Consider the following 26715-nt stretch of genomic DNA (forward strand, 5'->3'; position numbering starts at 1 on the left):
CTAGAAACGTCCCTGCAATATTAGGATCGATCACTAATTTGCCACATCTCCTAGTAGAGACCAACAGGCAAAAATCACCAATGAAGCACCACCTGACTGAACTTAGTAATATCTCATTTATAGTTTCTTAGTTATTTCTCATTTCATTTAAAACATTTCATAAAGATTCTCTTAATACACTCAAAATGAAATACTGCATAGAAAGCTGCCCATGAAAGCCTTCAGTATTCCTAAGAGTAAATTGCCCCTCCTGAACTTGTGGTCATTTTTATTCCACTCAATTTGTGAAATAAAACCAAACTCTTTATCGAGTTGAAGCCCGGTGAGAACCCTTTCTCGTGTTGTTCCCTTCCAACAAGAAGGGCAGAGGCCAGTTCTGCCGAAGCCAGTGCGTAGCAATCTCGGTGCTCCCACACCACTTGCAAGGAATCTGGACGGAATGACTGGGTTTGCTTCAGCAACGGTACAGAGGTGGAGCTGGGGCTTGGTTTGCCTCCTTTCCTTTCGTGTTAATTTTCTCTCCTCTTTCACTACAGGTCAGAGCCCTAGAAGAACAGGATGAAGATCAGCAATACTGAAATACCCAAATTTTAGTCCAACGTTATGGAAACATCCCAGTGTTTCATTTATTTCATCAGATTAATGTGAATAAATATTTTGTCTGTCCCCTATTATTGGGAAATGTGGTCCAAAAGTTGCACGGCCTTCTGACATGACTGAATGCAATTAGTGGAAAGATTACTGTATTTCCACCCCAATATTGGATAGTCTGCACTTACTTCAGGAGAGTGCTGAATGGTTCCCAATAGGTTTATTTTGTTTTTAAAAGGGATTAAGTTTCCATAACCTGCGCTGAGGCACCTGAAATCTTTTTTAAATACTGAGGATGCAGCAGGTTTCACAAGTCAAGAAAGAGCTGCTGCTCTGCTCTTCTAATTCCTAAGTTTCTGTTTGCTTTCACAATCATACGCTTAATTTTCTGTGTGTTCACCGACCTTTAATTAGCTGCAGACACCAGATGGGATAACACAAAGTTACACTCGACAGAGAGGGATTCTGCTTACCTCCTTGTGTTCACTACCAGACACGGTCATCTCCAAACACTCATCTGCGCATCTCTCTCCATAGTGGAAGACTGAGGCACTTAGAGACGGCCTTCCCCCCCCCCCCCCCCCCTTGTTCCTACTTACGCAGTAGTGACTAAAAGAAACATCTCGGTCTCTTTGTGAGACACCATATTTGTATATCCAAGTGCAGTTCTGCTTTCTTTTTATGAATTCATTTCCAGTGAGGTGCTTTCCTGTGCTTCAGCCTTTTTCCAGCATGTGACATCCTGAGAGACGGGGAATTTTCCTTGATACACGCAGATGACTTGTTCTCTCAACACTTTACAGTGACCGAGAATCCCATGATTGGGGATTAAATAATAGCTTTCACCAGTGTGAAATATGAATGCCAGTTTTGGACTCTCCCATCCACACTGTTAAGTGAGACACATAGTCTAACAATACACATTTTCAGTTGGCCCCGTATTTGCAAATGCTTTCCTGCTCAGGCTTGTAAATCTAGGGACTTTCACCAAGCTGAGGTACCCAGGGGTATCGGAATTCTGGCGTATCGGCGGATTGTTGGCACAGGACAGACCTCTTCCACTTAGAGCACATGCCGAGCTGCCTCAGTAGCAGTCCAAGTATGCACTGGTGCCTTCTGCTGCCCCACCAGACATGGCTATTGGTCCATCAGCTCTGTGAGCCAGACTGGACCTGTTACCCAAGGCTCAGAAAGGTGCCAAAACAGACACCCAGCTGCGGACGTTGTTTAAGCCCTACCCTCAGGTGAGAAAACACGGCAAGAAGCAGTGCCAAACTTGATCCAGGATTCTCCAACACCAATGATTTTGCTCCTGCCTGTGCCGATTTCTGCCCTGATGCTTTTCAGTTTTCTGTAGACACAGACGACAGTCCTACATCAGTCCCCTTGGCAGGGCATTCTGAGCACTGAGGCAAGCCACTATTGCCGGTACAGCCTGGTCACAAGAGATACAAATCAGAGAACCAGAGGGAAAGTTCAACGGGGAAGCCTGCGTCAGCACCTATGGGGAGAGGACAACCACTTTCCACCACCTCCAAGACCTTTTCTTCCAAGGATTCTTCCCAAATCCCAGTGACAGCAAACAGAGACAAAGGCAAAGGAATTCCACCTCCTCCAACTTAGATCAAAGGAGACACCGGTCATCACCATGAGAAGATGACTCCGCATCCCAAGTCACTCTTCTATACCACCACCTACATCCCTGTCATCAGTCCCCGAGCTCGTATGCACCTGTAGCCACGGCTTTCTCCCAGGCCTCCCAGAGGATCGTCAGACAGCAGCTCATTACTTTGGTCCCATTAATATTTATCTCCCTGGCATTCAGGTAAGCAGAGCACATCACAGGGAGGCGTAAGAGTCAGCCTTCCCCTTTTCGTACCTGGTTTTGGTCTCTCTCCTCTCAGTCATCACTGCTGAAGGTGCACGGTGGTGTCACGAGCCGCCCCTCCATTTGACACACTTGATTTATTTTCCCAGCAGGCCAGCCCATTTCAGCAGCAGCTGACATGGATACAGGATGTCAACTGAGGTTACCAGCACAATTCGTCATTCCACAGTGCCTCCTCTCCCTCCCATTCCAGTAATCCCTCTTATGAGGGTCCCCTTTGGGAGGAGTAAAGGAATACAATAAAGTTAGATGGAGTAGGACGGAAGAAGATGGGAGTAGGAAAGGACAGAGACATGTTTGAGTAGAGCTGTTTGATCACAAGTTTCATCCACATCTGGACAAATATAAAATTATAGAGGCACCCAGAAACAACTGGCAGAGCTGTATGAGGACCGCTATTTCCATAGAGAGTCTGAGACCCATCTCCTGGAATCAGAGCACGAAGTGCTTTGAGTACCCAGGTCAGACCTGTAAGTCCAACAGTCAGCAAAGTACCCAGAAGCAGCCCCCACCACATCCACCAAACCTGTGCTTACTGGTAAAAAAGACAGCATGTACTACAAACTAATAACTTACCAACAGCAGCAGACACTTGCTCACTTTATCCTCCCCCACTGTGAAAATAAGTCATTTTATCTGATCCAGGACAAATACAACATTGCAGCAATTCAGTGCAATTTCTAAAACTGAAGCAAGTACAATGCAGACAAGCTACGCTTCTCACGCTCAGTCTGCCGAGCCTATGGAACAGCGCCATCCCGGACGGCAGCCCTTTCATTTGCTCCCACAGATCTTATTCTCTGGAAAAAAATCATTTGAGGACTGACACACAGGGCAAGGCAGTTGAGGCTTTACTAGAGAAATATCAGGACAAAACTCCATGAACAACGTTGTCTCGTAAAGCGTATGTAAATAGAGTGCAGCCGTCTTTTTCCGTGTCCCACTAAAAAGTGAGTGGCTGTAGACCAAGTTCTCACCCTTTGGCAGAAGTCACGGAGCTTTGCCCAGGGGCTCCAAGCATTGCCACAAACCACCAGCAGGTTGTCAAAACAGTGTAAAATCTTGCCAGCTGCCTTCCCTGCACAGGGCCTGGCCCCACGAGCAGTCCACGTGCTGGATCCACTCTGTTCGGTTAAAACACTGCCAGAATGAGCTGACCTCTTCTGCGGGAGAAATCAACTCCATTTCTCACGGGCATTCTGCCGGAGAAAAAGCATGTACCTTTGACAGCCACCTCAGAAATAGTTCAAATGCATACATTTGCAGCAGACTAGAGAGAGTTCATCTCAGAGACAACCATTCTGAGCTGGGGTTATATGCCGGGTTATACCACATGGGGAGGGACAGACTTTGTCCCAGTTACCGGACATCACCACTGATGTTCAGCCATGAGAACACTTCCATGGCCAGCGCTGAGGTTACGTGACCCCATCCAGGTGCTCTGGGTCTTGGGCAGCAAATGCTAGAGCACTGCAAGAACCATCTTCTCCTTCTTCTTCCTCTTCCTCTTCTTCTCCTCAAAACGGTCAGTAGCATCAGCAAAAAATGTCACCTCATCCTTGGCCTCAATCTCCCTCTTCAGGTACTGGAGCCCTGCCATGTTGAATCCCAGCACATCCTGCAGAGACAGACCAGCACCACACTCACTCTTGGGTACATCTCAAGCTTGTTAGGGGGCAGAGGGTCCCGCACTGGCCACCCTCTACTAAGAAATGATGAAGGGAAGACAATCCACAGATTTAAATAAAGCAACATTATTTAAATGTAAACTTCACTGAGTAGGAGGACATTCAGTCCTGCCTCTGTTCCCCACAGTTCTCTCTTAAGAGCAGCTATAATCCACTGTATTTTCTGAAAGGCAAGTTGCTGGCAGGCACCTGAAGTTGCCTCTGGGAAGATGCACGGTCTGCATTATTTGAGACTAGTAGCCCACAGAAAAGCCCAAGAGAAACAGAGAGTTCATTTACCTCCTACATATTTAGAAACTAGCAAGCCAAAGCCCAAATACATATATCAAAGAAAACCAAAAGTAAATGAGGGAGGAAGCCGAGTGCTGGATCACCACTGCGCAGACTCACATCAGGAAGAACACAAGGAAAAGGCGGCCTGTTTGCACAGGAGGAAGGTGAAACGGGCTCAGACCCCCAACCAGCTTTCCCACTGGACACCACAGACAACACATGCTCCCAGCCATTGGCCCATTCTGTTATTCCAGATCCTGGAAAAAGGGGGGCTGCAACACTCACCCGGGCCTCACTGACTCTGGAGATGGTGGTTTTCTTCAGATTTTCTATCACCGTCACCAGCATGTGGTTGCTTGTGATCTGCCCAAAATGTATCCTGGGAACAAAGCAGGCAGCGATGTATTGCAGCATTGTTCTTGGAAACATCAGACAGCGCTCTGTACGTTCTGGACAGAGGATTTCTCTTAAATCAGGCCTTCCCAGACCAGCCTGAGGAGATTTATCTGGAAAAGCTATTCTCTGAAGCTTCTCTTTAACGCACAGTGGTTCAAGGGGAAGGCTCTCTGGGGTACCCTCTAAGGGCATGGGCTCTACAATGACCGTGCCAGTGAACGATGCCATTTCAGCCTTGATGCAGGACCTTTCATACCGATGAGATCTGGCAGACCAGGACCAGCAACCCCATCTGGGCACGTCAACACTCCGCATCCGATCAGTCCATTCCCGCATACCACTCACTGCAGGCTGCAGTGATTCCTTATCTCCTGCAGAGACCACATCTTTATTCCCAAGGATGCTTCCCAAGAGCTTCAGAGCCAGAGACATACGAGAAAGCCCAAATTTTCCCCACACTCTTATGCTACATGCATTCGCAGCAAGCAGCGTCATCTTTGCAGCTGCAGGAGATGGGGTATATTCCCCAGCTCTGTGCCGTCTCACAGCACAGGAGCAAGGAGGACCTCTCTGCCCACCTAACTCACGCCAAGCGAGTCATGACGTGCACCAGCACGAGGGGCCCAGAAGAACCAGCAGGCCTACTACTGACCGGAGCCCTGTCGGGGCTTCCTCGGGGCCAGGTTCTGGGCAGCAAGAGCAGCTGAACTAGGACTAGCAGATCTGTCTGGGCAGATGAAAGACTCACTTGAGCAGGAAGAGGAGAGCTCGGCACAGGAGTTCAACTTCCAAACCCAGGTGAATATATTCATTAAAGAGTTTGAGCAGGTCAGGGACGTAGGAGAACGGCAGCACCAGGAGAGACTCTTCCAGCTCACTGAGGAGAAAGCAGAGGGACAGAAGCATTAGTCTCAATCACCGCACTGCTACAGATGAGCAGGGAACGCTTCCGTATAGGAAGGCTCTGCTACAAAAGCTGTGCTAAGCATTCATCACTGCTGGTCTGCGACTGCCCACAAAGCACAGTGCAGCTCCCAGACTAGAGCCCAGGCCAGCAGACATCATCTGGCACAGGGAGCAGGCACACAACCCTCCCTCCTCGGCATCCCCAAGCTGCTCTTCACGTACACGTGCATACACATACACAGGCTTCACCCAACACTCCCCGTGGAAGGAACAATTTCCATTCCCCAGTTCCACGCATGCTCCAAAAGAGGGTGCCGGGAACACCAACTCCAGACTCCCCAGCACTGCCCATAACCAGCACAGGGGACTGTCCTAGGACCCTGCCGGTCCTGGGCCCAGAAACCCAATACTCAATCACAGACCTCTTCGGCAGTAAGGCTCTCGGGACTCACCTTGACTTGACCTTCTTGAAAACTTCTAGCACGTACGCAGAAGGCTGCAACAGAGGAAAGACAACAGCTCTGCTTATCAAAAAACATTCCAATGCAAACACGTGCCTTAAAGTCCATTTCACCCCGTTAAAAGCACACAATCATGTCTTGTGAGACAGACAGATCAACCTGCCAGTCTGGGAAGTTCTCCCTCCACAAAACGCAAACCCAGCCTTCTCAGGATACTCTTAACTGGTGAAGAATATTGTGAAAAGTCTAATTTATATTCCATCAGCTAAATTATCTCATATTCAGTTCCATGAATCTTGTACAAACTGGATAGAAAACATGGTGAAACAGCCAAATACATACAAAACCTTACACAAACTCATCTCCCAAAGACTTAATTCCCGCTACTCCTGTTTATCCGCTGAAAGCGTTTGGCAGATGCAGAGCACAGCTGGGAAGCCTCTCCCAGGAAAGAGGATAACAGACTGTCAATGCATAAAGTATTTTTGTTCCTGGTGTGACATACTAAATGCTCATCGCAGTCATTTCACCACGTAACAGGATACGTAATAACGTGCCGCTGTGTTTTTACCCAGCAGCCTGGCACTTGGGCATTCTTCCAGGACTCTGGAAACTGGTTCAAATCCCTTCTCTGTACAGTGGGATTCAATCAAACATCATCCGCCTCCAAAGAAAGGGCTAGCTGCTAAGCCACAGGATTTCATTCACCCTTGTTCAATCTATTCAACTTGCAATTAAATGCGCCTATATTCACAGGGGAAGGGAGAGAATGGCCCCGGCTAAGTGCTTACCGATGTCACGTGGTGGGGGGCACCGTGATAGGGGTTCTCAATTACCCATTCCAGTGGATGCTCAGGTATTTTGTGTTAGATGGCACAGCTCCTCTGCAACATACTATAGCATGGCAACTGCACCCTCCTGGCAGCAGGAAGATGTGCCCTTCGGCACAGGAAAGGTTTGAGCTAGCCTTCCCGTATCTTGGAGAATACCGTAAACCGTTGGCTCATGATAAGGTACATGGTAAGGTCACAGCTTAACCCCGATGGGGTTAAACTTTTTTAACACACATTCAAGACATAAAAAACCACTTACTGTAATATTTCCATAAGCACGGAGGATGGGATTGACAGGAAAGGGAACCTGGAGACACAGAATGGGTTAGAATGAGGCAGGTGTGTATGTGCAAATGCAGAGAAACTAACCCACGGTAGAAAAGAGCTTTTATCAAGTGTCTTCCTGCAATTCCCACACCTTCACCCTCCCCAGAATGTCACTGAAGGCCTCATTTGCAGCCACTAGACAATCTCATTCTCAGATGTATATGACTAACTCAAACATGCATGAATTTTCTTCCACTTCTTAATTGTCACTTTTCCCACTTACATCACAGCCCCTTATTTAGCAGGGAGTGTTGAGATGAAGGCAAAGACTAGGCTTTGGGATGAATTTGCAGCAGCATGCTCTCCCAGGGACAAAACTTACATCCTACTGTGACTTTACACATAAAGGTTGTTAGAAAGAACACACCACTAACCATGCCCCAGGGCACAGTGCCACCGCGTTCTCCATAAGATTTCGGCAAATCTTTGCTATGTCCAGCTGTCCTGATTTTATCTGCATGCTGAGCCTTTCCACCCAGACGACAGAGCTGGAAGGATACACCCAGACACCCTGGGACTGGTACATTCCTCAGTCTTTTACCTCTTTTCCCACAGCTTTGCATATGGCCTTGTGCTCCGTTAGTTTTGCCATCTCTTCTCTGTACAGCTCAATAGCTTCCATGATCCGCTCAGCCTGTGCAGCACAAGAACAGCACATCAGTGACGGCAGACAAGCCAAAGCAAAGCTCAAGTCCAACTGGACAAATGGAGGGGGAAGCAGGAGGGCTGACACGGAGCATCACAGGACGTCTCGCTCGGAAAGGTAACCTCGACTCCAGACTGCACCACTATTCTGAGCACATCGATCATGTCCTGAAGGTGTCAAGCACCATCCACGTTCCCCCCACTGCCCCCGGTGCTCTCTGCTGCAGCTTCAGTTGTTGCCTTGACATTGAACTACACCCCAAGCAAGCAGTGCCCCTTCAAGGCACAAGCCAAGGTCAGACCATTTTGAGTATTCAGACTGAGGATTTCCTCTGTATTTGCAAGAGCACCAGGCTGTTGGAATTGGCGTCCATGAAGTTACCCACCCCCACACCCTCCTGGTACACCTCCCGCCTCAGGCACTACAATAAATTTCCACCTGCCACAGATGCCCACGGACAGGGCAGCCCTTGGGCAAGAGGCCTGATGCCTAGAGAACATCCAGCTGCCTCGTGCTCCTTTGGGCTGCAAACACCAAAGGGCAAGAGCAGCCCTGTCTGTCCCACACGTGACAGGCAGAGAAATCTGCAGCCTGAATATCTACAGGAACCTCCCACCTCGTTCCCTGGAGAGATCTCAGGAGGAGAGCATTCCTGGTGGGTGACTCTCCAGAGTCAGATCCCTCCCTGCTGGCCATGGAGCAGGACAGACCGCTCTTGCAGGCAGAGGCAATTCTGCCCTTATGTGACAGCACAGGTTACTGCTCTTCAAACTGATGCTCCCGCCCTCTGACAGCCCCCCTCCTTGAGAGACGGATAAGGCACAAAGCAATGCTGGGGGACCCGCACGATCTTACCGCTTTGATGGTTTCAATAGTCTTCTTTCCTGCCAGCCCTGTCTCTCCTTGCGTCTCTCCAGCCACCTACAAAATACAGAGTTTGCAGCTTCCTCCTTCAGCAGCTGATACACGTAGGCACCCCCTGCATCCTATCACACTCCATGCTAAGAAAAACAATCAGCCCCATTCCCTAAACTGGTCATTTATCTGGGGAAATACGGGATTTCCCAAGTGCACAGCTCTTCCTCAGGAACAGAGGCGCCGTGCTAACACTGAGCTCTGAAAGGCAGGTAAACACAGCTCTTGTTCTACCAACAGAGTCCGAGTAACCCGATCAGTGTCAAAACTATTGGCGACACAACCCAAGCGTCTGAGCAGGAGGGATCAGGCTTCCCCACCCGTCCTGCACTACACGGACCTGGAAGCAGCTGTCACAAGGCAGCCCAGCCTTGGTGCAGACCTGGTGTGGACATGAACTGGGGAGATAGGACAGACAACAGCACAGCAAGGTTTCAGCATCCACAGCTACTGTGTAGCAGTTTGGCCACTCCACGCTCTCTCCTAAAGCTGTCTGTAGGAAGTACCAGAGTCAACTGCATCACGGGGCAACCACAGCTTCAGCAGCACCTTCCCCTCCGCACCTCCTCAAAGCAAGAAAATTACCAGTCCTCTCCAACACCTCTTCTAGGCCTCTTACAGAAATAGTTATTCCGGACTCTGTACAGGCAGACTGTCACACAGTCAGATAGTGCAACTCACCACAGGCTGCTCTTCCTTCGCCACGCTCTCTTCATATTCAGCTTCTCGTTGCTACAGTGGATGAGAACACAACATATTAACACAGGCGAGCAGGCAGCAAGCAAGGTAACAAGTCCCCTCCAGACTGGTTGAGCAAGGGAGCTTCATGCAGCCCATTGCAAAACCAGGACAAGTCAGCAGAGATCAACAATGCCAGTGGGCATTTGCCCACTTGTCCCTGGTCCCAATCCCAGGGAGAACTCTGGGATCTCCCAGACAGAAAGAAATCAAGGTCTCTGCTCTGGATGCAGGAAGAGCCCTTAGACAGCCCACCAAGCTGAGAGACAGACAACAGCATTTCACACCAGACCTTCCACCTGGCACACAGCACAGAAGGAACAAGCCTAGGCAAGTCCCAGGGCTGTCCTAGCCTGCAAGAGGGAAAAGCCTCCTGTCTGACATCTCTCACATGAACGGGGCCCCATCAGTGCGTAATTCACTACTGGTGTATTCATGCCCACCTTGTTACTCAAATTTCACCCCAAACACACTTTTGTCGCATCTGGAAAAGGAGCTGTCTCTGTCTCTCCTTTTACCACCATCATTCCTAGCACACCAACTACTGGGCATCAAGATGCTGCCTATGGTTCACCTGAGCTCTCTGCAAACAGGCTGGGACAAAAAAAACCCAATACATTTATTGTAGGTTTCTCATCCACTCCTGCTTCTGCACATGTTTCTACATCCTTCCCCCACTGTGGTTTGAGAACTGCTTTAAGAAGGGGAGACAGAGCCAGACTCCTCTGAGGGATATAGTGAAAAGACAAAAGTTACAACTTGTTCCAAGGGAATTTCCAGTTGGATACGTGAAACAAATGCATCCGCCAACCCCGAGGGTTGTTCAGCACTGGAACAGGTGCTCAGATAGCCTGGAAAATCTCCTTCCTTGGAGATGTTCATGTGTCTGAGCAAGTCTCTGAGCAGTCTGATACAGCTTTAACCTTACCCTGCAGCGGGCAAGGGGTTGGACCAGAGACCCTCAGTTTCCTTCCTACTGAAGTCCTTCTGTGAGTCCATGATTCCTCACAATACATGCTCAAATGGAGTAGAAGTGGCTTCTTCCAGCATCCCTGAGCTCTGGGGCCCGCTACCAAGGTAGAATGGACCTCTCACGGTTGGAAAACCAAGACAAACTGCATTTAACAGGAGCAGCGCTCTCCATGACTCCACGACAGCCACCTGCTGAGCTGCGTCCAAAGCACACTTGAGTTGAAAGGAGCACCAGAGAGTAAGAGAAGGTCAAAGGCTGTAGCCAACAGACCTGTAGGAAACCACAGCTATAGAGGAAAGTCTGGGAAGGAAGAGAGAAGCAAAGCAGAGCGCAGGTTAGCCAGGCATCTGCAATGCAGTACAGACAGACAAGCACCTGCAACATCCGCGGTGCTGTCTCCAGACAGCTTGGGCAACAGTCCCATCACGCAAAAGATGCCAGTCAGCCCTGGGCACCTCAACACCAGGTCGTGGCTAATAACGAGCAAGTCTGCCAAGCGCGGAGCCAGACTCTTCCACAGTGAAAAATGAAGAATCTGCCTGCTGGGGAGAAAACAGGCCTGGAAGTTGTCTTTGGCAGGAAGGATGCGACACTCACCATCTCCCTCTCCTCTTCCAAAACAAGTGGCTCCCTCGTCCTTTCCCAGAGGCGCAGGGACTTGTCATGGGATGCCGACACCACGTAGTCTCCGTTGGGACTCAGTGCCAAACACCACACCTCCTGGTGATGCCCCTGCATGGTAGACAGAAGAGGTAAGACATGAGCACCGCCCAGCTCCCAGCCCCTGAGGGAAGTGCTGCTCATGCAGGGATAACGCTTCCTTTCAACAGTCTCCAAAACTTCCTACCTCCAGCGTCTGGATGTGCTCAAATTTATCTGCATCCCACTGCTTAATCTTACTGTCCTTCCCAGCTGTGAAGAAGAGATGGGATTTTGCCACAAACTGCAGATACATCACACTGAAAGGGAAAAAGGCTCAAATTCACCCACTTGGGGAACAATGCAGACATCCCCCCATTCGATATGCTGGACAAAAGGGTTATTGCTGGATCACAGCCTCTTGGAGATCAGATAGCCTGCAGCCCAGAGATGCTGTAGGATTTGACTGACCTGTCATCATGGGCAAAGAGAGAGCGGTGACAGTCCCCAAAATCCAAGCCCCAAATCTTCACATTCCTGTCAGCAGAGCCGGTCGCAATTAGAGTCCCATCCTACGGAGCAACAGAGAGAGGCCCCATGAAGAATTACTGCTGAACCAGTGACTGAGCAGCACTAAGTAAGCAGATGCCTGGCTCCTGAATGAAACATGCCCTCCTGATCCCTCCGCCTCCTGTCACCATGGTGGCCCATGCTTGTGGTACTGGCACAGCCCACTGACAGCACTCTGGCTCTTTTCTGAACCTCTGCAGGCATTTAAGACCTTCACTACATCTTGATATTTTTGGCTTCCAGTGAGCCTCATTCCAAGGACACCCCAGAGCAAGATCTAAGTGCCAGGTCCCGCACTTGGGTCACAACAACCCCAGGCAATGCTGCAGGCGTGGGCAGGAGTGCCTGGAGAGCTGCCCGGCGGGAAAGGACCTGGGGGTGTTGGTCGACAGCTGGCTGAACATGAGCCAGCAGTGTGCCCAGGTGGCCAAGAGGGCCAACAGCATCCTGGATTGTATCAGGTGTGGCCAGCAGGAGCAGGGCAGGGATCGTCCCCCTGTACTGGGCACTGGTGAGGCCACACCTCGAATCCTGTGCTCAGCGTTGGGCCCCTCACCCCAAGGCGGCCATGGAGGGGCTGGAGCGTGGCCAGAGCAGGGCAGCGAGGCTGGGGCAGGGGCTGGAGCACAAGGCTGGGGAGGAGCGGCTGGGGGAGCTGGGGGTGCTCAGCCTGGAGAAGAGGAGGCTGAGGGGAGCCCTCATCGCTCTCTGCAACTGCCTGACAGGAGGCTGGAGCCGGGGGCGTCGGTCTCTTCTCCCCAGTAACAAGCGATGGGACGAGAGGGAACGGCCTCAAGCTGCGCCAGGGCAGGTTTAGATTGGATATTAGGAAAAACTTCTTCACCCAAAGGGCTGTCAGGCCCTGGCCCAGGCTGCCCAGGGCAGGGGCTGAGTCCCCATCCCTGGAAGGATTTAAAAGCCAGGGAGATGTGGTGCTGAGGGACACGGGTTAGTGGGGGACTTGGCAGCGCTGGGTTAACGGTTGGACTCAATGATCTTAAAAGTCTTTTCCAACCTAAATGATTCTATGATTCTAAGATACAGCCCAAGAATGAACAGGCATGAAAAGGCTGCTCCAGTTCAGCACACGCTCTCTGCGCCCACTAACAAAGAATTTGGGCTCCTCTCACACGGTTAGTAACTTCAGCAGAGAGCAGGCTGTACCTCTTAAGATGAGTATAGGGAAGCACCACTGCATTTCGATTTCCACTCGCTCACAAAATGCCCTGCTCAGTTCTGTCATGACCACTGCTCCGTGACCCCTCCCAGTGAGCACAGGACTGCGGGATAAAGAGGGGCTTGCTGTGTCCCGTCAAGAAACTGCTAAGTCAGGAGAAAGGAGGTGACAAGAAAGCATTATCCTAGAGGCCCTGCTGCCAGCAGAGGTTCTCGCAGTCATCCATATCACCACAGTCCCACCTAACACAGAGCCCTAATGATACTTACATAGGAGATGTCCATACACAGCACTGGCAGCTTGTGTCCATACAGAGAGAGGAAAAACTGAAGCAGAAGAAAGGTGTCTCAGTTAGACATGCTGGGTAAAGACGTGTGAAAATCTCAAGATCCAGGCTTGTTCTGCTCTGCCTCAGGAGCTCTGTCTTTCTAGCACTGCCCCACTTTCACTCTTGCCCTGAATGCTGTTAGCCGCAGAGCCACGATGGCACAACTGAGATGAGGGTGGAAGTACCCAAGCAAGCTGAGCTACTTCTGGTGCTAATCACCACCGCCTACGGAGTTTCTCTCTCTTTCTCTTTGCCTGTTTGTCAGTGCTGGTCTGTCTTGTGTCGTTCCCTAACATTCACGTGCTAATAACGCACAAAACCACCACACGCTGCTCACAAGGAAGATTCCGCTCCCCCGGGCCTTGCCTGTGCTATGCCCTGTTTAATGCCATGTGTGACACATCCATCCGCACCCTCACAGCGCCTCGCAGCTCTGGAGTACCACCATGCCCTCAGGGTTTAGAGTGACCCTTGCCTCCTGCAGGTTCACAACACTTTCCAGATCTTCTCCCCAGTGTGGGCCAGCCATGGTTCCGTCAGGGTTGCTAGCAAACAGGCACCTGAAGTGGGATGCATGGTCTCTCTTTGATTCTTACTAGCATCCCACAATAAACAGACCTTTTTCCTATGTATTCCTTATCTTTCAGCCTACAATTACATCACTCCCGGCACAGCCTCACAGCCCATTTGGTCACACACCTTGAGCGTGTCAATGTAGAAAATCTTCACAGTGCAATCCAGTAAGGAGACAGCCAGCAGTTTCTGGTTGGGGCTGTACCGCACACAGAGAACATCTTCATCCAGCTGCAAAACGCGCACATGTTTCATGGAGAGTCTGGCAACAAAAAGAGGGAAAAAAACCAATTGTTATCCCAAACGAACAAGTTGGGAAGAGGTATGAACACAACACCCACATTGCACCCTGGGAAAGACAGTTAATTCTAACACGCAGCATCTCATTCCTCACTACGACTTGAACAAGACGGGACTGGAAATAAGCACGGCACTGTGGGCTGATAAACTTCACTGCTAAATTACTGCTTAATGATCTGAAGGCCCATCCTGTTGATTAGAAGCTAAACTCACACACAAGCAAGGGATCAGAACGGGGCAAGGGCCCTTCCCCAGCTAAGCTCAGACCTTCACAAAACAGCACTGAGCTCACACTCTTCTCCACGTGTTCCACGTACGTGTCATGGGCGCTTCTTACAGCGCACAGCAAAGGCCAAAGCATCCATCAATGACAATGGCTATTGCAGCTGAATGTCGTCTAGAAAGGTTTCTTCTCACCTTTTCTGAACACTGCTCTCATCCTTCACAAGCTCAAACTCCCAGAACTTGACACATTTATCAGCACCTCCTGTCACAAAGCCACGCTACAGGGGAAAACAAAAACATTATTGTGAAACCAGTTTTGCTGTAACCCAGAGAAATTCTACAGCAAGGAACTGTCAACACACAAGGAGGTTTTTGAAGCATCCCACATTCCTACAGTACTAAGTGGACGCCACCAGGAGCACTTGCTCTGGCTGGAGCATGCATTACCCAATGGCTGAGCAACAACCATTTCAAAAGCTCGGGCAGGGAGGTCTAAGACAAAGACTCCAAATGTAAATCAAGACATGGGCTGAAACCTTGGGACAGAAAGCAATCACCTCAGCTGTAGGTAATGTTGTGCTTGTGTTTTGTGGGCAGGTTGACACTCGCACTGTTACTGGATGCGTGGCCAGAGCAGGGCAGTGAGGCTGGGGAAGGGGCTGGAGCACAAGGCTGGGGAGGAGCGGCTGGGGGAGCTGGGGGTGCTCAGCCTGGAGAAGAGGAGGCTGAGGGGAGCCCTCATCGCTCTCTGCAACTGCCTGACAGGAGGCTGGAGCCGGGGGGGGGTTGGTCTCTTCTCCCAAGGAACGAGCGATGGGACGAGAGGGAACGGCCTCAAGCTGCGCCAGGGGAGGTTTAGATTGGATATTAGGAAAAACTTCTTCACCCAAAGGGCTGTCAGGCCCTGGCCCAGGCTGCCCAGGGCAGGGGCTGAGTCCCCATCCCTGGAGGTATTTAAAAGCCGGGTAGATGTGGTGCTGAGGGACATGGGTTAGTGGTGGGCTTGGCAGTGCTGGGTTAACGGCTGGACTTGATGATCTTGAAGGTCTTTTCCAACCTAAACGATTCTACGATTCTATGGATCACACACACCTTACCACCACCCCACAAGCACAGCTTTCTAAAGGAAGTTCAACATTATCCCTTTCACATTAAGAACAAGGGTAAAATCTGTCCCACATGTTGTAATCTGTAGGGCAAATGAATCTCAGGCAGATTATTACTTGCTATGGTTTTGATTCCACTAAAAACCACTCCAGCTTCTAGCCCAACGTGACCACATAAGAAAAACAAGAAAAGGGTACACAACAAACAGAAGAAAGTGGAAATTGACAGAAACCAACATGAACCTGAACTGTGGTAATGGACAAAAACCTACACAAGAAGTAAAAGACACAAACAGATTTCTACAGCCGGGGTGGTTACGCCAAATAGAGTGAGTGTGTGCATGTAAAATGGGAACATTAAAAAAAGAAAATCTTTTCAGTAGTACTGACCCATTTCTAGAGGGAAGTATAAGAACTACTAAACAGCAAGGCTCAGTAAACATGGGTTCAATAAACATTTCTCATCTGTTGTGCTCAGGGAAAAACCACGTACCATAATCACGTTACAACACAGTGAAGAAAAACTGCTCCAAAACCTCAAAAGGCTGTCAAAAAGCAGCTACTTATGTCAGACATTTGTAAATCAATGGTTCGGACCCATAGCAGAATGAGATACTCTCTAAACTTTCAACGTCCATTCTCAGCAACTTCAGAAATACTGAGGGGAATCCAGGAAGAAACTATTGTAACACTGTAATCCAGACAGAGTAAACAGGCAGGCCTGGTAACTGTGAGCGTGGTCAACAGAAGTAACAGGTCACTGCAGTTTCCATCAAACAAAGAAAGTAAACTGCATACGGAGAAAAGAGCTTATGGAAAATTAATTTGATAGGGATTATCCTCCTTTTCCTTAAGATTAAAGCTGTAGTTGAGAATAGTAACAGCGTTGCTCATGCAAGGCACGCCTCTTGGTCTTGTGTTACATTTTCATTACAAAACTAGGATAATATAGTTCAACAGAGCACATACTCCATGGATTAAAGACCAGCTAAGAGGTTTCAAAGCTTAATTTTAAATGAGAAATACCTAATAACTTGACACTATGTTGCTTACAGATTTTATGGATTACTAGAAAAATAGCCAACATATCTATATAATGTCAGAGCTATTCAATCTATCTGAAAAAGAGTGCCCAAACAAAACCCAAACATTAATTTATACCTTAGGAAGCAAGGATCTGAGCTCCACATATACACCTTCTGCGAAGCAGTGCCCCAAAATGGGCTTTGAGGGACACAGTGGATTATTATCCACATACACATTCTCACTGCAGAGCTATCGCCAGAAGAGTCCTTGGATGGATTCAAAAGGCATTGGTGCATTTGGCACTGGTATACTCACACAGTGCACCCAGATCCTGGGGCCACCAGCAAAAAAAAGACTACAGTAACTTAAAAAGTACAATTAAGAGCCTGGAAAACACATCCTGCAGGGACAGGAGAAGTTCAGCCTAACGACCATCAGATAGAAGGGGAGGGTGATTTGGTCACTCAAGAAGAGCGCAATACAAAGAAAAAACATCACTATGTTAACGAGATCTTTAATCCAGCAGACAAGCAGCAAATTTAACAAGGAGGATAATCAGCCACTGCAGCAGGTTACGAGGGGCTGAAGCTCTCCACAGCTGGAACACATCCACAAGGCACCTATTGCTGCGCACACAGACTCCACCAGGGAAGTCCAAGTGTTCTCAAATCATGCAGCAGCCAGATGAGGTGATGAGGATGGCTCCCCTCAGCGCAAAGCCTCCTTGCCATGTGCCACACAACTAGAGAGATTACTCATCAAGTTGTGCATGTATCCACAGTTAAAGTTCTTAGACGCTACCAGCTGCATCCTCCACCTCCCAGGATGAGGGGTTCCCATGCTCCCACCAGTAGTGCAAACGCAGCACTATAGGAAGAAGCTACATGAAAAGGCGTGCAACAGATGACGCTTAGAAGGGTGGCTGAGTTACCTGGTCTGGTGAAAGAGCAATGGACCACACCGCCCCGTCATGAGCGTTAAGTGTCTCCATCAGACTCCCAGAAGCCAGGTCATACAGCTGCAGCTTCCCTGTCTGCGGAGAGACACATCGCAGAGGACAAATCAGCCCCTCCGCTTTCACGACACGATAGCTCCTCGCAGGAGAGCACCCCTGCCACCCGTCTCCTGAACAGCCAGCTTCATTAGGTGACTGTCACATACAGATGGCCAAACTCCTATTCGCCACCAGGGACTTCCCAAAGCTCTCCCCAGCTGTCCAGCTTAAGCCATAGGAGCTACAGAAAGAGACTGGGAACAGAGCAGAACCCGTCAGAGAGGTTTTTACACCTAAACCAGAGTGCACCAGATCAGGAAACGCAATTTTCTGTAAGGCTGCCTTAATGCCATTCTGAGAACATTTCCAGACCTGGGCGGTCCGGAGTGCAGAAGGGACGCTATTTACCTTGGTGCCAACGATGGCCTGGCGATCTCCTGGGACAAAGAGCGAGCAGAGTGCGTACTCACAGTCCATTGTCCGGATGCACTGCAAGGTTGATCTGTGGACAAAGGCAGAGCCCAAAACCTCGTCACACACAAAATCTGGCCCACTAAGTGAGACATGCTCCAGAGTGGCCTCTGCCCACAGCTGTCTTTTCAGCTGGGGCCAGAAGATCCACCACCGCCATCCTGTGACCCAAACGCTATCCAGCGTTACTGCTAAGAACAGATCCCATAAAAATACGCCATTCCATAGTTCACCATCGTGACTTGTTGCTGTTATGAGCAAGGACAGAGCTCCTGCCCTCCAACAGCAATTCCTGTCATTCAGGAGATGAGGGAGGAGTATAAGACGGCACACTCAAAGGAAACAGAGCTTGAAATTGGCACCACTCAGGAAACACTGGGACAACACTCTAGCTCAAAACAGCAGCCTACTCAGTCTAATACTAGATCCTTCAGATAAGATGCCAAGAAGCCCACGTGTTCCCCAAAGAAGAGGCAGTAGCTAGTTTAGGGTAACAGTTAGTACCTCTTATTAAAAAGGAAAAAAAAAAACCAACAAAACAACAAAATATAGTCTATACGGGACTGCTACATATGGCCTTTGTGTTGAGAGATCTGTCTTTCCATACCTGCCACTAAACTTAGCCTCAGTGCTGCTTTACAGCATCAAACTCCATGAGTTAATTATGCAGTTTTCGCTCTATAGCTTCTCAGTTTCGCTAACAAGGAAAGAAGTCAAATAGTTTTCTATTTACTTCCGTTGCTTCCGTATTTTGTATTTCTCCATCATCCCCTCTTCCTTATCACTGCCTCTCTGAACACAGCATCCCTGAGCTCTGGGAGACTGACACACACAGCACAGAGGGGACTGACACAACCGGACTGTGTACCTGTTCCAAATCTTTACAGACTCTGCAGCTGCTGAGAGAATGGCAATGTTGTCAGAGCTAAAAGCCAACGTCCTGACATCACTGCGGTGGCCTCCGATGGTTATCTTGGATGCACGGACAGCCTGTGGGACTTGTGCCGACAGGTCCAGGTTGTACGACTCAATGATGTTGTTCTGGAGCAGCAGTACGATCTTCAGCTCTCCTTTTGGAGAGAGAAGCAAGTCAAATGACCTGTTTGATTAGACAAAATCAGAGCTGTACACAGGGGCAATAAGACAAAAACGTAGGAGGGATCAAATATCAAGAACAACTGAGAAAAAGGAACATAGACAGAGGCATGCCACAGGAGAGCGCACACTCAGCCACAGAGGTGTGCACAAACGGCACCACTTGTGGAAGAGGTGTGAATGGACTGGAGGTCACGGCAGGCCTCTGCCCAGCTCCAAGCTGAACAGATGTCGAGGGGGAAACTTCTTCCATCTCTCCCTGTATTGAGCTGTGCAGAGCTCTCCCCAAGCAGCTGCATGACCACAGCTCAGCCTCTACAACAGGCTTTCCACTCACTTGATTTTAGAAGAAGCTCTGATTTTAGTGACCCGCTCAATCTCCTCCTGCAGGCTCAGCTCCACGGTCTTTTCAGGCTCCTCTTCAGAGTTCTGTCTAGAGATGTCAGATAATGGAGGAGAGTCAAATAACCCAGCACAGCCAAAACAAACTAACACAGGGACAGAGAATAACAGAAGGAAACCACTTAGCCTGCTAAAAACAACCACCCTCTTATCCAGTAGTGCTAACTACATTTAAGAATAGGGTGAGACAGTGAAGTTCATGCTGGTATGCAGACTACTAAAAAAAGGCAACCACCTCCGGAGCCAAAGCACTTGAACAAGGCACGTTAGAAAGATGGATACAAAACAAACAGAAAGCTGCGTTTGAGTGGGAAATCAGCTTCTGCTCATCTCCTACCGCTCATCAAAAGTCCTCAGCCATAGCCAAAATGCATCTCCAGATTTACGTGCTCGGTGCATCAGTTTCTACCCTGGAACCAAACCTCTCCCTGCGGGCTGTCATGAGGCACCTGTTACGTGCCAGGATACCCAGACACTTAACACAAGGCAAACATTAATAAAGCTCTCACCTGCATCTCTGCCTGCTGTAAAACAGGAGATGAGGTATCAGAGTCACTCTGACTTCTCAGATGAAACTCATTCCTGTATGTCCTATCAAGGGCTTTATTTGATGCACCAAGCAGCGTAAATATGAATGTCAGGTAGAAGTGAGCAGCTCTGAAAAAAACATTTTATGTCCATTCCTTTCCACGCATTAGCTTTTTTTGCAGGGGGAAGACTCAAAAAGAAAGGTTATTTCCTTAGTCTCTGGGAGCAGTGTTGCTCAGACAAGCATCAAGGATGCACAGGAACAGTGACCCCAAAATACAACAGCTAGCACAGACAAAATGACCAGCAGCTTGCAGTTCAACCACTGTGTCATGCTGCTGAAGGGCTTTTCTAACAGTTCTCTGGACGCAGACAGCATCCAAATACATCCATTAGACTGCTTACTTCGCTTTTTTCTTTGCTTTCTTCATTTTCTTTTCCAATTTCTTTTGGACTTCCTCTTCAGAAAGGACAGAGAACACTTCCAGAACAGCATCTGTTCCCTAGAGACAGAGCAAACAAAGTCAAAGGCACGCAAAGCCGCCTGGCCCTTACAGAAACTACCCAAGGTCTCTAACAGCCTCCTCTACAGCTCGACAGCAGAGCCCCCCATTACTTACATGGCAGGCCAAAATCTTGCCCGTTTGGTCTGTGGCAAGAGTAACTACTCGGTCTCTCCCTTCCCGCATGATGGATCCAACTTTGCTGCACTTTACGAGGCGCTATAGGGAAAGAAGGAGAATAAATTCGGTCTGAAAGGTTAAGTGATCTTCTCAAGCAAACTCAGAAACCTACTGGCAAGAGAAGTCAAGAGGAGAAGAGGGGAAATGGACCTATAGAGTCCTGGTAAAACAGCTAGCAGGGATAACCTAGGGACAAAACAAGCATTTGTGTGATCTATAGGCTTATCTCATTATGTTTTGTTGCATTTTAGCTGAAAAAAATCATTGACAGTCTCGGTGGAAGAGTAACAACTTTATTGGCAAATCATAGCCATTTAAGAGACAGAGATGAATTTTTATGCTACAAAGACAGCAGAGCTCAGTTCCTCTGTTAGAAGAGGCAGAGAAGGCAAGAACAGAGACTCTAAACCGGTGGCTGAAGGCAGAGAAATCCTTTGGAGAGGAAGTTGGAAAAGTATTTAACAAGGTCAGGTATTTACCATAACTACAAGCAGCCTGAAATCTGAGGAGGACCCCTGAAAGTTCCACCGGAAAGACAGATTCAGTAAAGTCTCCACCAGGAGCACAAGTGGGTACGGCTTTCCGCAATCAAATCTCACACCATAACTCATTACAGTTACTCTGCCCTCCCAGCTTCCACTGGTGACCTGCAAAGCTGGGCATCAGCACTGAACCCAGCAGCTGCCAACCAGATAGTAACTATTTTATTCCTATGCTGTCCAATGAGAGAGCTCTGTTAGCACTGTCAAACTTTAAACACTTGCTAGCTCCCCCCAAACAGAAGGCAAAGAAAAAGCTTTCGGTGGACGACAACACGTGTATGTGTTTCGGCACACATACTTCTGCTGATGTTCTGCAGGTAGAAGGGGCAGCAACTGCTGCTGAGGAAGATGTTATGAAGCAAGACAAGAATCACCGCATTTTCCCTAACAGGCTAAATATGACACTCAGGGTATAAACCCCATACCGAGGAGCAACGTGTGAGTGACTCTCAAACTCCTGTTGGCTCTGCAAGCAGCACCACGCAAAAGGGGTTAGGTACACCATCCCACAGGCAGCATGGAAAACTGAACTTACTTCCTCGGGATGCTCATCCAACTCTAGGGTCTCATCGTCTTCAGTGTTTTCTTCTGCTCCAGGTGAAGACTCTTTGCTTTTCTTGGATTCTGGCTCATCAGGATCTTTTACCTGTTCATGGACAAAAAAAAAACATATGGAATACCTTAAACCCCAAGAGCTACGGTGTTCTGATTCCTGTCTCGCACTTCACTTCCCTGGAGGAAGAAGTGGTTAGCGTACACTGCAACAAAGCAGTGGCCCACAGCATGCCGGTAGGCACCAAACATTCCACGTCCTCCACTGCTTATCATCCGGCCAAAAGCCTGTCTTCTCTAGCAGTAAGCCAGAAGGCAGGAAGATCTGACACACTCTGGAAACCTTGTTCTGGAAGTGCTCGCAGCTTTACTTCAAAGCTCAAAACACAGAAAACAGCAAAATCTATCCCAAGAGCAGCTTCCAGACCCCTCAGGCAGCAAAGACATTGCTTTGTCTCCCAGAATGGCAGTAAGATTTAATGTGTTCCAGACCCATCCTAGTCCAAAGACAAGCAGCTGGACAAGGCTGTGAGGGGTTGCAGAGGGAATATCTTACCTCCTGGATGTAAGTGATATCCCACACCCTCAGCTCACTGTCAGCACTGCCAGTGATCAGACGCTTCTCTTCGGATATCAAAGCCATCCCCCAAACCTGTACCGAAGCAGAATGTGAGGAATTGGCTTATGGACCCTTTAACTATCACCATAACAGCAGAGCATCTGCAATTGATTTATTTAAATGGCAACCAAGAAGAGAGTGGATCTAGTCGGGACCTCCTCTGGGGACATCTATATTGGGATTGCCACCCACTGCATGCTGATGACAGATCCTGGAAAGTTTGGAAGTTTCTCATTTGCTCATCTCTAAAGCCTAATGACAAGCAAAATATATCACAGTGCCAGTTTAGAACTCCTGAGAGCAGGGAAAGCACCGAGTGAGCCCTGACATGCAATCCAAAGTCCCTCCATCCCAACAGCTCCCCACATATCCTCTTTACCTCAGTACGGTGTCCAACCAGAGTTTTGAAGCAGTGCTGGGTGTCCAGATCCCACCATTTCACCAATGTGTCTTTGCCGCTGGAACAAAGAAGAAAAACTCAAGACACGAGGAAAGGCTGCCAGAGCTCACGTGCTTAGAAAAGTGGTAGAAATACAAGAAATCTAAAACGTGCCACAACGTATCACAGAGCAGCTGCTCAGACATTGAATTTCGCAAGCTATGCAAGGACAAAGTAGAGCAATACAAGGGTGCTGCAAAAAGGTATCTAGCAAGTCACTGAAAAGTGCTTCCCCATCCGGATTCGGCTGCAAGCCCCAGTGTCACACAGCCTCCTTTCTCGCTTATTTAGGGTGAGAACAGTAAGCACAAAGATCTTAGATCTTTAGATCAATTCTAAAGCTGCCTCTAAAACCCCTCTCCACATTCTCAGCCTGTGCCATGCCTGTGCATTGACCAGGCTGCCAGGAAAGCAAATGCCTTCACTCTGAGCAGTGATCTGGAGCTGCTCCTCCTAACAGAGAATTACAGCTGTTTCAGTCCTCCTAAGCCGCTGTAGGATTAGACCTCCTTGAAAACACGTTTCTGGCTATATTATGCTACCCCAATGTTACAAGAGCACCCAAGAAAAATAATCTGAACATCTATACAGATTCTTTCAGTACACCTTACAACAATTAATACTTTTTTAATTTTTGCTAACTTTGTTAGAGCCTATTTTTCACAATAAGTTTCAACTAAATCAAAATATAAAACTTGTTGTTCAATTACTAAGCTCCTTCAGGACAAAAAAATTTTGATTAAAAGTGTTATTTATTGTTAAGCCATCTCTTTTGCTACATAGGATCCAAAGGCACTTGTAAACTGGACATACAAAAATATCGCAAAAAATTCTGTACACCAAGGACTGCAGTTAGCTGCTTGGGCAAAAAAACAATCTAAAGTAAGAAGCAAAACTTTGCATCTCCAGAAAAATAGGATAACACCTCTCCTCTATTAACAAAAAAAAAGAAAGGAATTCTTTATCTCAATTTAGCTACTGAGAGAATTAAGAAGCATTTCTAAAGCTGACCTGCAAAGACTTGAAATCGCATTAAGAAACAGGCATCATCTACCAGACCAACAAAATACTACTTTTTCCATTTGAAACAACAAAAAAAGCACAAGAAACTTGTTATAATTTTACACTGAACTGATTGCATGCACTTTTCTGTTAAGCTATTAGATGACATGTTAATTAATAAAAAATTATTGATGAATATTTGAGCAAGAGTACCTTATGTCAACCGTTTATTATTAAACAGTCAACTAGCAGCTCGTGTTGAATAACTAATAACCAACTCAAAAAAACATCTATCTTCTTTTAACTAACGCCTATAATTATGAACTACTAGGAAGCAATTTTTCTGTCATGTTGCTGTGTGAATTACCTATACAGAAGGTAAGTCTGCTTAATTCTTGAAGATAAACAGCAAAAATGGTTACATACATAACGAACATATGATCACAATCAATAATTCTAAGTTGTTATATTTACCAGCAAGTTAAACCCTTTTCTAATCAGTATTCTTCAGGATAGCCATTTCAGTTCTGCTTAACACATTTGGATTCAGGCACCGGACATTTGAAACATGTGGACGTGACAAAATCATATTCTGAGATGCTGCTGGGCCTGAGATACCGTGTGTCGAGAAGGAAAATACAAATGGCTGTAGCACCTAGGACATCTAAACTGCAAGTAAAACAATGGCTGCTTTCCTGGGTGACCACTACGCTTAGGCTGGCTCACCTGGTGACCAACAGGTTCTTCTCCTTCAAGAAAAGGACTTGAGTGACAGCATCCTTGTGTCCTCTCAGCCGGTACAGACCGCTCTCGTTGATGACATCCCACACGATGACATCTGTATCCTGGAACAGACAGAGTGTCTCCGAGGGACTGGCATTTGTCTCTGCAAAATGTCTACCTCTGCTATGAGACAGAAAAGGTTACCTGAGAGCAAGCTTTCTTGCTCTGAATTTGAATGTTAGGGATGATTAATGCAAGTGACATTCCTTCCCCCAAGGCGCATTCAGACCAAGAGATGCACCTCTGCCCTGCCTTTTGCTATTCCTGACCCCACGAGCTTCTTCACCTTTAACGGCTCACACCCCGCTCCTGCCCTGCAGTCCCCGCTGCTCGCTGCTCTCCTGGCCCTGGGCTCCCCAGCTCCATCGCTGTCTTGCAGCCCGAACTCCTCTCATTGTCATCCTCTGGCCATACGCAGAGGCCACATAACCCGCTTAAAATACCAAACATTTTAGTGCAGGTCAGCCTTCTCCACAGAGCATCTCTATGAACGGGCTGCCCTCCAGATGTGCAACCCTCACCTTTGAGCCAGACACCAGCCGGCCACCCAGATGGTCATACCGCAGGGCTGTAACTGCAGCCTTGTGTCCATTGAAAGTGATATTCGCTTCTCCGCTTAGGAGGCTGAAGACACGGATTGATCCATCTTCATACCCAACAGCCAAGTGCAACCCGTCTGGAGAGGGGCAGAGGCAACTGACCTCCTGCTTGAGACCCTTAAGGATAAGAACCTGCAATTTTTAGGAGACAAAACACGTACAATGTTGATAAATGGCATCTCAGAGCCAGATACTTATACAGCAGAAAGAATATACTCTGCTCTTCTACTGAACTTCCAGCTGAGCACTTCTGCCACTTTAGAAGTTCATTTTTCAGCTTTCTGCACTGAACACAGTGTCATTAGCCCCGTTTTAGATGGCAGACAGCAGCTAGAATTTCTCACAATCACACAGGAAACTGGTGCAGAATGAGGCCTGGAACTCAGAAGCCCAAATTTCTGCCCCTGCATTTTAAGTGCCAGAGAGCAAGGAGCATTGTTCAAGAGCAAAGTCTGAAAGCTTCTTCCTGACCCATCCTCTCTTGCTTGGCCTGTCTCAGAGCAGAGCTGCCTTTCCACAGACTGCACAAGAACTTGAGAATGATAAAAACACTGCAAAACAACAAGCCGGCAGTCAGCACTCTAGGGGCTGTAAAGCAAATCCTGAGTTCGGGTTGTAGTGGACAGTAGCACTTACAATGATTTCAGACTCTCGCAGGAGGAAACATGTGGCAAAATCCTTAAAGTCACAACCCCCCTGTGGGATACAACTTTCACTTGGGAAGCCCAGCCCCACAGCCGAAACGCAAACTCCACCACGTCCCTGTTCCATCCCACAACTTCCACACAGCGCTGCTGCTCGTCGCCAGGTGAAAAGGGGACAACTTTCCACTCACTGGCGGCAATCACTCTTCCCCAGCTGAGGCACCAGAGGCAAACCTCAGAGGATCAGCAGTGCATGCTCAGCCAGGGCGCACCCCGAGCTGCAGACTCGCCCCACAAGCAAGCCTCAAGGCGTGCTCAGGCTACAGAAGCGGGGAGGGGGCCGTGGAGGTGACGCTTCTCGTAAAACGTCGCCCACTAAGACAAATTACTTCGCTTCAGATGGTCCCATGGCGCCGCACGCTGCCCCCCCGCCCCGCTCGCACCTTCTCTCCTTTCCGCAGGTCCCACACGAAGACGTGCTCGCAGGCCGCCACGGCCACGCAGCGGCTCCGCTCGCCGCGCAGCCTCACGAAGGCCGCGTTGCCCCTGGCGCTGGCCACCAGCCCGAAAAGCGCGGCCGGCCCGTACCGCAGGTACTGCCGGGTGAGGCCCATGGCGGCGGCGGGAGGCGCTGAGGAAACCCGGCCGCCCAACGGCCGCTCCAACGGCCGCCACGCGGACCGAGCCCGGAAATGCGTCGGAGTGGGCGGGGACAGCCCTCGCCGGAAGCGAGGCGGTGAAGCCGGCGGGGGGCAGCCCGGGGGCGGGGCGGGGCGGGGCGGG

General features: G+C 48.8%; 1 protein-coding gene across 2 annotated transcripts; it reads right to left on the reverse strand.

Moving 5' to 3' along the window:
• Positions 1–3314: 3314 nt before the first annotated feature.
• WDR3 (WD repeat domain 3) lies at positions 3315–26625 on the reverse strand. Of its 2 annotated transcripts, XM_009460547.2 has the most exons (26): positions 26376–26625; positions 25211–25420; positions 24633–24751; positions 22845–22923; positions 22403–22498; positions 21830–21940; positions 20690–20791; positions 20475–20572; positions 19477–19572; positions 18913–19143; positions 17982–18075; positions 17511–17612; positions 14640–14725; positions 14049–14184; positions 13291–13347; positions 11746–11846; positions 11483–11594; positions 11233–11367; positions 9606–9656; positions 8865–8930; positions 7905–7997; positions 7296–7343; positions 6195–6238; positions 5585–5713; positions 4726–4819; positions 3315–4097 (listed from the first exon to the last, which is right to left on the reverse strand). In XM_009460547.2, exons 1-26 carry the CDS (start codon positions 26544–26546, stop codon positions 3942–3944), a joined length of 2817 nt encoding a protein of 938 aa, XP_009458822.2. In that variant the 5' UTR covers positions 26547–26625; the 3' UTR covers positions 3315–3941. The 2 variants fall into 2 exon arrangements, with proteins under 2 accessions (XP_009458822.2, XP_087613320.1); XM_087757194.1 differs by lacking the exons at positions 3315–4097; positions 4726–4819 and adding an exon at positions 4837–5207.
• Positions 26626–26715: the final 90 nt, after the last annotated feature.

The sequence above is a fragment of the Nipponia nippon genome, unplaced genomic scaffold (assembly GCF_047370975.1).
Source record: "Nipponia nippon isolate SJK-2023a ecotype South Korea unplaced genomic scaffold, ASM4737097v1 scaffold_2, whole genome shotgun sequence".
NCBI lineage: Eukaryota > Metazoa > Chordata > Aves > Pelecaniformes > Threskiornithidae > Nipponia > Nipponia nippon.

Coding starts and splice junctions, on each gene's coding strand:
- WDR3 (XM_009460547.2), bottom strand. CDS start 26,546: ATGGGCCTCACCCGGCAGTACCTGCGGTACGGGCCGGCCGCGCTTTTC. Junction 24,752..25,210: donor GGCTGGTGTCTGGCTCAAAG/GTGAGGGTTGCA, acceptor TGTCTGTTCCAG/GATACAGATGTCATCGTGTG. Junction 9,657..11,232: donor TGGAAGAGGAGAGGGAGATG/GTGAGTGTCGCA, acceptor CATCCACTGTAG/CAACGAGAAGCTGAATATGA.